The sequence below is a fragment of the Euprymna scolopes genome, chromosome 7 (genome assembly GCF_053919585.1).
Source record: "Euprymna scolopes isolate OS-2025 chromosome 7, ASM5391958v1, whole genome shotgun sequence".
Taxonomy (NCBI): Eukaryota; Metazoa; Mollusca; class Cephalopoda; order Sepiida; family Sepiolidae; genus Euprymna; species Euprymna scolopes.
The window spans coordinates 48,407,978-48,419,130 of NC_136488.1; the positions used below are offsets into that span (position 1 = coordinate 48,407,978).

The window sequence follows — 11,153 nt, forward strand, 5'->3', positions numbered from 1 at the left end:
ATTTGAATCTACTTAAATGACATTTTTTGTTTAAAAAAAAATAATTTGTCAAATATGAATAATTTAAAACCAAATTTAATAAAATTTTGGGGTAATTATGTAAAAAATGGTGATTTAAAAACTTTGTCATTTGGATTATTTGGACTATTCAAGCTAGTATTCTCATCTTGGTTTAACGTTTAAGAGTATTGTTTAACGATTGCAAGTGAAAGTCTTCTAGAGATCTACAACTCAATCTTTACTACAAGCAATAATAACTAAGGATAACATAAAATTAACACTTTTACCTCATCATGGCTAATGGAATGAGAACAATCTACCTTCATGGGATTTTACTAAAAATGTATGACCAAAATTATGCCTGATCAATGTACGACTGACTGCTCCTGCTGTTTGTCATATAGAAACAATGTGTAAATTGCTTGAATTAGCAGGAGCCAAATTGAACATTTTAATTGTGCCAGAATTTTTTTGCACATAAGGCCCGTTGTATGACTAAATAATGTATGATTACTTGCTCCTAATACTAATTTGCTATTAAACCAACATCAACACAAATGAACTACTGGGTTCGTCAATGCAAAATATTGTAAAAATCTGTTGTGACATTATTAAAATAAACAATAAAATGAATTTACTCATAAGTTTCGATCAAGAGGTTTTTCTCTGGCAAATCTATTTTTAGATTCATATAAAAAGTATTTGCAAAAAGCAAATTATTTTTGAAACAATTTTCTCTCTTAAGGAAGAAAGTAAATAGATACATAAGTATTTATTTACATAATGAGCTCCTTAAAGACTGAACCAATTATTTTTTTCCAATTGTATGTGCCACGTTTTCTCTACGCATTAAATTAGGCTGTATTACGGCAATAACGTGTTGAATATTGTCTTCAAAGTGGTCTATTGTGTCTTATTCATCAGTGTAGACATAAGACTTTACATATTCCCAAAGAAAATAATCTAATGGGGTTAAATCACATGATCACGTGACAGATCCATTTTATGAAATTTATGAAATGTTTCTCTCAGTAAATTGATCGTATCGCATGCTGTATAGCATGTGGCTGTATCCTGTATGATTAGTTGCCAATTTAAGCTGAACCCAAAATAACTGATAGTTGCCAAATCTGCAGTTAAAGAAAATAGAAATGTCAATCAAAGAAAATAGAAATGTCAATGTTCATCACTTCTAAAAAAACACCTTGCACTTGTTGAATAAATATTTTGTTTGTTTAATTCCTACCTATTAGAAATTTTATGATTTACAAAGTATTTTTTCAGCATTCATGCTCATACATTTTAGAAATATGTCCTTATGGGAATTTTTTTGTTTTTACTTTATTTTTACTATTTTTAGAAGTTTTTCTTTATGGATGCTTTATTTGGAAATTTAAAAAAATAAAATGATGCTAAGGTAAAATATTGGCAGTAACTTAAAAACATTTTTTGTTCTTTTTCAGTTATACAGAAAAGATAATGGTGTCTAACTTGAGTAAAGAAGATGGACAAGAAGGAATTTGTGCCTTTCTTCAAAAGCGACGACCTCAATGGACTCACAATTAACAAGAAGACAATAATTTTGTTATCTATGGTAGTTTATTATTTATGGCAAAATGGCTTTTGGCATTACTCCAAAACAACTTATTCTTACTTAAAAACAATCACCATTTTGTAAAGAATAATATTAAATAAGTTACTTATAGAAAGTTGACCGGTTTATGATAATAGAGTAGTGAAATTTTAGAGGAGATTTTAAGGGACATAAGTATGAAATAATAATTCTGATAAAGGAAGATAACCTAACCTCATCTGCAAACCCTTTATAAAAAACTAAAATAAATAAAAAATAAAACCAATTTGTTTTGGAGTAATTGAGAAACCTATTTCACTTTAAATAAAAAGTGATCATACATTAGGAAACTACTAAAAATATTACTACAAAGTATAATTTTAGAAATTCTAATATTAATTTGTAAAACGCAATATTTGAAATACGTAAATATCACTGATGTGATTTGAAAAAAGAAAAAAAAAAATGGAAACTTTTTATGGTTGTTGGTTTCTTGCGGATTTACAAATTTGAAGACCAAAAATTAAATCAGCAACAAATTGCAATCGATTTTTTCAAAAATAGGTTAAAAACGTTTCTCAAACTTTATCAAAAAATATTTTTGTATTTACTTTTTAAAAATCAATTGACTAATCACTGTATTAATAAAATTGTTTGACTACTTTTTGTGTGTGTATGTGTGATAAGAAATGCAATCATCCTACTCAAAGTTTCCAGTTTTTTTCTTGTTACTTTAACAATCCCTGGGATAACAGAAATAAAATTAAATATTTCTGATGTCATACAAAGAATCAATAGTTGAGGATAAAATACGTGATATATCAAAATTAAAAATTGTGGAGACAGAATATATGCAAGCCAGAAAAGAATTGAATGCAGGACGAAATAAAAAAAACAAAAAACAAATGTGGGACTTTAACAGTTTTGTTTGGATCAATGAACATTTTCATTTTTTGAAGATATTTGTTGATCTGAACAAAACTGGTAAAATCCCCATATTTGTTTTTATTCTTTCCAGTATTAAACTAATTTTCCTTTCTGTGTGTGTGTGTGTGTGTGTGTGTGTGTGTCTGTCTGTCTCTCTCTCTCTCTCTCTCTCTCTCTCTCTCTCTCTCTCTCTCTCTCACACACATGCACACATTAAAAAACATTATTTGGTGAAGAATTGATTATTGTTAAAGAGAAGCAAAAATTTTCCAACATGAAGCTGATTGATGTAAAGTCCCAAAGAATGAAGAAATTACCAAATATGATTTTTGTTATGATTTAAATAAAGCTAATATCATAAATAAATTATGATGAAATTGAAAAGTGAATCGACGTGTAATATGAAAATTGTAATTTTGAAATGAGATGAATAAACAACATATTTTTTATGAACTTTTTAAAATTAATTTTATTTGTGATAATTTATTTAAGCTGAATAATTTGCATATAATGTTTTCTCTTTACTAACAAAAATAACTTGACTCCAAAATGGTGATAATGGACGCATGGAAGATAGTTTTCAAAAGTAATAGATTTTCTTTTGAGTTATTCAATTCAGTCCACGGACAGAACTCATCAACAAATATAAATCTTTTCTGATGTATTTTTTTTTTTGTTTTTTTACTATAGCTCAAAAATGTCCTTCATTTTTTATTTTTTTATTTTAATGAGTTTTTTTACTAAATATGATTGGATTACAAAATGGATTGTGAATTTTATTAATGATTTTATTGGTTTCAGCGTGAAGTGGGCAGAGTTATCCTCTATCATGATGAACAACATTTTATCTATAATGTTGATCGTAATTGAATATAATTTGCTGCAGTTTTTTTGTTTTTTCAAAACATTTGTTTGTTTTATTCATATTCACCCTAAACAAGGCAAATTGCCACTGGCATATAACGGATTACTGTGAATTAGGGACCATACTTACAAGGGAACCGTAAGTAGGGAGTTAAGCAGCAAGTTGTCTGTTTACATTACATTGAATTTTTGAATGCTTTTACAATTCATGGAAGCAGGAAACAGGGAGGGAATTCCAAAGTCTAGCACTTTGAGGAAAGAAACTATTAGAGTAGAAAGCTTTCTGACATCTAGGAACATCTACAGTGAAGGGGTGGGATTTTGCTGTTTTCTATTTTCGACCCTGTCTTATAAAAAGAGAGACAAGTGGCTGATGCACTGGCACTTATATGGCAACAATACTGATGGCTTTGTTTGTCTCAATTTATGTCAAACATTAGACAAGTAAACATGTGCCTTATCAACACCTGAGGCAAAGTAAGTATTACACCTACAACCCAGTTTAGAGTTTACACACCACCAGTCCTTTTCATTAGTCACAAGCCTATTTTAAGAACGTTCTTCTGTGATTTTAGTATGTTTTGTTATGCATGTTTTGATGCACTATTTTCTGTTGATGTAAACAGAGTTAGGTGCTGAGTAATTGGACCACATCGACCAATTGAAGCACAGTCACACAGATACAAAAACAGTTCAGTTTAGGAGCCATACAAATCAGATATCGTATGGCTGCTACTTTGCTTCCCAACCTGCAATGGAATCTACTACAAAGCATGGCACTGTACATTTTAGGAAGTTTACTGTCTTTACTTCTCTTTAATCTGTTTCCAATTCAGCCAAAAGAAAAAGGTATATTTTATTACATAACAATACCGTTGTTTGCTCTTTTGTTTTCACCCCAGAAGGACATTTCATTTAACAGCTTTTAACAGGGGATCATCTGTGACATTAGCATCTACAAAATCTCTTTGATACAACTGTCTTGGATATTCACTCGACATCACTTCAATTATTCTAATCGGTCACATATACAAAATGATTAAAATAAAATGCATCTTAATACAAACTTATTAAATATACTAAAATATTTTTTTCAAGTAAAGAAATTTGTACACAAATGATCACTTTTCTTTTTGTTGATTTTCAAAATATTGTTGCATCTGGAAATTTTGAATTCTTTAAAATTTTTCCATTACAAAATGCTGAGTGCTAGAAATTTCCTTTATTGCCAGTCCCTCTGCAACGCCATTGTTTGAAGCTGCTATGTTTGGTTTTGCATGCTTTTGTTGACAGGATAGCCTTGCTTCTGAATCAGATTCGTGTACTTCTGAATTGGACCAAACACATTGAGGACATTGGCAAGGTTGTTGCAAAGATGGTGGGTTCCCGCTAATGTTCTGGAAAATTACTTACACCTGAGAGTATTTTGTATCTCTACAAAGCCATCATTCACCCATGCATGAAGTATTGTTACCACATCTGGGCTGGTACATCTACCACTTGTCTGTCCCTCTTAGATAGGGTCCAAAAAAGCCTACTAATAAATCTCGTATAATCAACCAAGCTCAAACCTCTGTCCCATCACTGCAATGTTGCATCTCTGTGTCTGTTTTAAAAACACTTTAATCGAATGTGCTCTGATGAACTTATAGCACTTAAACCCCTTTGACGTACATACACCTGACAAACCCATTTAGCAGACCCCCCCCTTTACTGTAGAGGTCCCTAGATACCAGAAAGTTTTTACTTTAATAGCTTCTTTCCCCAGACTGCTAGACTTTAGAATTCGCCCCCTGTTTCCTGCTTCCTTAACTGTACAAACACACAGAAGTTTAAATGTAATGTGAACAGACAAATACCTCATCTCCTGTTGTTGCAAAGAAAAAAAAAGAGTACACAAAACCTCAGCTCACTGCAGCAGCATTGTCTGCCGGTACTTTCCGTAGACTCGTATTCACGTCTGCCCCATCTGCTCCAGTGGCCTGTTTTATAAAAGACAGAGTTTCCAAATTTGCATATTTGCATATGCGCGCGAGAGCACATGAGATTCTGCGATACTGCATTGTTATATAAGGCTGCAGGCACCATCTTGGACCCTTTTCAGCATCATGACGCTGCGTTGGCAAAGCGCACACCGAGGCCGTTTAAGAGGTAAGCCTGTGTTCCCACAATTTTCGCCACATAATCCCAAGCAGATACGATCCCAAATAGTAGTCCCTTACGTCCAAGTGATAATGTGCCTTGTTTGAGATGAACAACAGTAAAAAAAAACCCTTCTAAACTTTAAAAAAATGTCTTTTTTTAGATAATTAAAAATATAATGCTTGCAGTAACTTTTTTCCCACCCTCCATGAATAAGGTTGATTTAATTCATTTTGCCACTATTTAAAAGGTGGATAATCTTTTGCATTTAGTCAATGAAAAAAGCATAAGGATGAAAAAATAAGGAAAACACCTTTTAGTTTATGTTTAAGTCACCGAAATTATCTTAATCAAAGGGCAATAACTCATCAGACTTAAATGAATTAATTATTTCCCTTAAAATTCTATGCACTCTAGAATAAGAGAGCAAAAGCAACGTTTCTAAGATAGCGAACTAATAAATGCCAAGATCAAAGTGTAGTATCTGTCTTCAGATGCGGCACTTCCATTTCTTGTTCTCTTTCAGTGGAGGAGAAATCCTTCACGACTGAGACAATTTTTATTTTTGTACCTTTTCTCCACGTTAAAAAACGACCCTGGTGTCTAACGCTGTCCCGTGGGGAGGCATTGTAAATAGGTACAATAACCAATCAGGATCCAAGGTTGAATCTCTATCATCACACTCCTGTGTGCATAGGAAATATATTCTGTGCTTGTGAATAGGTGCATATCTAAAAAAATCAAAATATTGCATTTTAAGTGCCAACACGACACTTCTGCACTATTAGGACGAAATTTTGTAGTCGATAAATGGAGTTTTCAGATAAAAAACAATGATTTCTACTGATTTTTTTGTCAGTTCTAATAAATTACACTGGTAGCTTCCAAATCATGCAGTCAAAATTACCTGAATATTACTAAATCATTAAAAAAAAAAAAAAATACAACTTTAATCATGTTGGCAGGTGAAAAATTGTGGCCATCTTTTTTTTTTTTTTTTTTTTAAATCAAAACGGAAAATTACCTCCCTTTTGAACTCCCCTGTGTTTTACAATCGATTTCTTCAAATTCTACTTTTTTCTTTAATAAATAATTTTCTACTCTATCGATTTTCGTAATTTTTGGATATAATCATCTTAAAAATACGAGGGGTACGTAGATACCATTGTTTTCATGTGAAATTCAGTATTATGATTTCCGAAATTTCGTCCTAATAGTGTAGAAGCGCCAAAAACACTAATACGTACCAACTTATCGTGTCGGAATTAGTAAAAACTTAAAAAACTACGAAAAATGATAAGGTAGAAAATTAGCTAGAATTATTTTTACATAAAAAAAAAACAAAACAGCTATTCTTGATCTGCCATTTTCTTATTTGAAATCATGGAATTTAACCGAAACAAGGGAGGTAAGTCAGCTTATGTTAAGTGTTATTTGGGAACATATATTCATTACTGTAACATCACAAGTAAGTAGAGACCATTGATTTGCCTTGAAATTCAATATTAAAAATTTCGAATTTCGCTATTGCATCAAAACTTCTTTTAGAAGCATTTTAAGAAACTTAAAAAGAAAAAAAATTGCATACCAAAATAATAGCAAGTTATTTAAATAACGAAAATGAAATGAATAGAAGATGTAACAAAGTCTGTTGGCCGTGCAAGGATTAGATTTATTTGGTCAAACTGATTGACTACAGTTACCTTCCCTGGATTCTGAGAACTCTTCAAACATAACAAATACGATAAAACGGCATTATTCAATAAATTTGATTTTTACTTGCAATTATAATAATTATGCTTGATCATATTTTTGTAATTTTTAGAATTATATTAATTTTGACATGGCAAGTAAGTACATACTAGTGTTTTTACTTAAAATGCATTATTTTTATTTGTTAGATATCCACTTAAAATGCAGAAGCGTCATATATTGATTCTATTAAATAATGTTAAATGATGTTATTATCATTTTACTTTACTAGATATTAATCATTCAACAACAAAGTCTACCACATGACAATCACCATTATCACATGGGGGACCCTTATTTTATTACTAGCCTGGATGCCCGGTGTTGCCCGGGTGTTTGGAGGTGTGTAGTAGGCAGGCAGGCTCGAACCCGAACCATGAAGGAGGAAAATAATGTAAAAAAAAAAAAAAGTGACATGTTTGCTATTGCGCCCATCGCCAAACCGGAAGTGACGTAGGTTTAAATTAAGGCTAGACAATCGGAAAGAGGGGATGACTTTCGAAAATATCGGCGAAAAAAGCGACATCTCCTTGTAGAAAAATGCCCAGTTTAGGGTGAAGGAATTAATGTTTTTGGCCAATTTTTCAATTTTTGTCATCCGAAGGTTTGAACTTCAAAATGATACCAATCTTGTAAAAATCCTTCGCCTCTATCGAAAGTTTTAGGCAGACATACATACATACATGATGATTGCAACATCTTGTCAGACGAGTGCCACTTCCTCAGACACTTAAAGTCCACAAGCCCAAAAATGACTTCCATCGCCACAGGACCATTTTAATAGACAAATGCCTGAGGGAGTATCTATACAAAGATGATGTTATAGAGCCTTAGCTTTGTATGATAGCTAAGTCTCTCTCTCGGTTCAAAATGTTGAGATCCAGCAACAAGCAAGAGCAAGATAGCCAGCAACAAGTTAAACTGCAGACTAGCTTAATGCGGGTACTGGTCTTCTGCTTTATGTTTTTTTTAAATCAGAGATTTGCTTCTCCTAGAAAGGTTGCCTTCACCACGGCTTACGGGAGCCCTCTCCACCCCAACACACATATACACACACACACACACACACACACACACACACACACAAATATACACGGTGCTAGTTGGCTATTGACCCCGAAAAAAGGGGTTTATTCGCCCTTTGGAAGGTCTTATTTTTAATCCTTCAGGGAGACTAGCCGCCCTCCTCACCAAACAAGTCTGTTGGGGGAACCAGTTTAGTCGCAGGTAACCCGACCATGAGGCAGGTAGTATTACATGGTACCAGTAGCATATGACATAACCTGACATACTTATATACATACATACATTTAAACAGATTTTTGCCCTTTATATATTACTTGCGGGGGTACTCAGCATTGTCCAGGTGTTTGGAGGTATGTGTGTGTGTGTGGGGGGGGTAAATTAAAACAAAATGGAAAATAAAGAATTAGTGAACGCAATAACTCTGTTTAAACATAAAAAAACAACAAAAAGACAGTGAACGTGATGCAAAATAAAGAATAATCGAACGATGTTAAAACTTATTTAAAAAATCGGAAAAACAAAAAAAAGCAGCAAATGTGATGGAAAAATAAAAAAAAAATGAACGAAAAAATGGCACAAATAACCCAGTTTCAATATTTAAACTTTAAAAACCAAAAAAAAAAAAAAAAAAAAAATCTAATATGTCAGCTCAAAGTGCAATCTTAAGATAATACTGACTGGTCTATGACCGTGTGAGCGAAATTATTTTTTATTTTTTATTTCTAAACTAATTAAAAAAAAGTTTTTTTGCACATGCATGTTTGGCTAAATTGTCATGAAGGAACGATTTTTTGCTACCCCTCCCTGTAGGAAAGTGCCCAGTTGAGGGTGAAGTGTTAGATAATTAACATTGTTAAAATTTAATTAGTTATTATCGATCTATCTGTCTATCTATCTATTTATCTATCTATTCAATGATATTGTTAAAATAGTTTATATTAGGAATTATTTATTGTTTATAGAATAAAGTGTAGCAATGGGTTTTAGCTGAAGATGTTTACATGAATTAGCTAGGTTAAATAAACAAAATAACCTTGGACAGGCAGACGTGGAAAGGTCACACGTAAGGGATATATATGCTTTTTGAATGATGACGTAACGGAACTGAAGTCAGGAGGTCGGGAAGTTAGAGTCAAAGAGTGGGAGTTTGGTCACGGGAGTGAACAGACGGCTAGGAAACGAGGCTGTGAAGATTAAGCATGTAGACGAAATGCAAATTCTTGTGAAGACCATTTGAGACAACTGAAATAAATTTATATTTTAAAAATATAAATTGTTGTTCTGTGATTTCACAAAAGAAGGAAGAACAAAGGTCTCAATTGGTTATGGTTGGTCGTTTCATGTTTCATCATGGAGATCAGCAGTGAAAATAGAAGAACTCTTGAAGAAAGAAAGATATGAAGCATATATTATTCTTCTTATAAAAAATGATACCTTATGCAATATGAACTGTAATATATACCCGTGTGATAACTCTCTGATACAACATGACTCAGTTTATATGTCGATATCATATCCTCTGGCTAAACAAACATGCATACAATTTATACGTTTATAACAGATGTTATAAGAACAATATTTCTCACCTCACTATGTAATATGACAGTTTTGGGGCCAATCCATCTCTCATACAACATATGATGTTTTGATCCACCTCCCTATACAACAGAAGGAATTAATGTTTTTTGGCCAATTTTTCGATATTTGTCGTCCGAAGGGTCGCGCTTCAAAATGATACTGATCTTGTGAAAAGCTGTTGCTTCTGTCGAAAGTTTTAGGAAGACATACAAACATACATACATACATATATTTAAACAGATTTTTGCCCTTTATATTTTAGATAAAGTTGTGATTTCAGAAATAAAAAAAAAATATATCCATATGACTTAGATGCATGAGCTTGAATCGAAACTGAAACCAAAACTTATAAAGGAAAAAATATATGTATCTATATATAACTTGAGTTCTTTCAGCTGTAATAGAAACCGAGACCAAAACTTATCTAGAATTCTTGGTAAAATTGTTTATAAAAAAATAGATTATTTGAGTGAAGTCAGCTATAATCAAAACCGAAACCAAACCTTATAAAGAATTCTTAGTAAAATTATTTATTACAAAAAATGGAATGTCATAACAATTAAACGACAGTCACTCAGAAGAAAAAAGAGGTAGAAAATGATTAAGGTGAAAAATTTCGGTAAATGTGGCTCCCATGAACTAAATGAATGTGCACTTCTGAAATTGGTCATTATTTTTCAAACAGAAGTATGCATATTGTCCAGTTTGAATTGTAAAACTTTTGGTGTTTTTCTATAATTCCTTTCCCCCCAAGAAGAAACAAAAATGAAAACAAATATTTATGATGTATTAGGTTGGTGCAAAAATAATGTCGTTTTTGATGTCCAATTCAAAAGATAATAACTCCTTTCATAATAAAATTTATTAACCTAAATAAGAACTATTAGAATCGACACATTTTTGCCAATGAGAAACAAGTTTATTTATCCCATTAGTATAGAAATCCAGAGTTCTGGAAGTGATAAAATCATTGAAGGCCGATTCGGCATCATCTTGGCTTTTGAAGCATTTTTTGCGCAAGAAGTTTTTGAGATGCTTGGAAAAGTGATAATTGGTGGGTGAGAAGTCTAGTGACTATGGTGGATGAGGCAGAGTCTTGTAAGCCAATTCGTTCTGCTTCTGCAAGATTAATTGAGCAACATGCGGGCAAGCATTGTCATGGAGGAAAATTGGTCCCTTCATATTGATCAATTTCGGGCACATATGTTGGAGCTCCTGATGTATTTCATCAATTTTTGAACAGTACTTCTCCGCCGTAATAGTTTTGCCTGAATTCAAGAAGTTGCGATGG

At 32.3% G+C, this 11,153-nt stretch overlaps 1 protein-coding gene across 1 annotated transcript in view; it reads left to right on the top strand.

Annotated features, from left to right (window-relative positions):
- The window catches only part of LOC145279717 (enoyl-CoA hydratase domain-containing protein 3, mitochondrial-like), a 42,480-nt gene extending 39,513 nt beyond the window's left edge, over positions 1–2,967 (top strand). The window contains exon 10 of the mRNA XM_080131005.1: positions 1,464–2,967. Within this exon, the coding sequence (XP_079987131.1) occupies positions 1,464–1,566 (103 nt within the window). The 3' untranslated portion in view covers positions 1,567–2,967. The remainder of the gene's footprint in view (positions 1–1,463) is intronic.
- Positions 2,968–11,153: the final 8,186 nt, after the last annotated feature.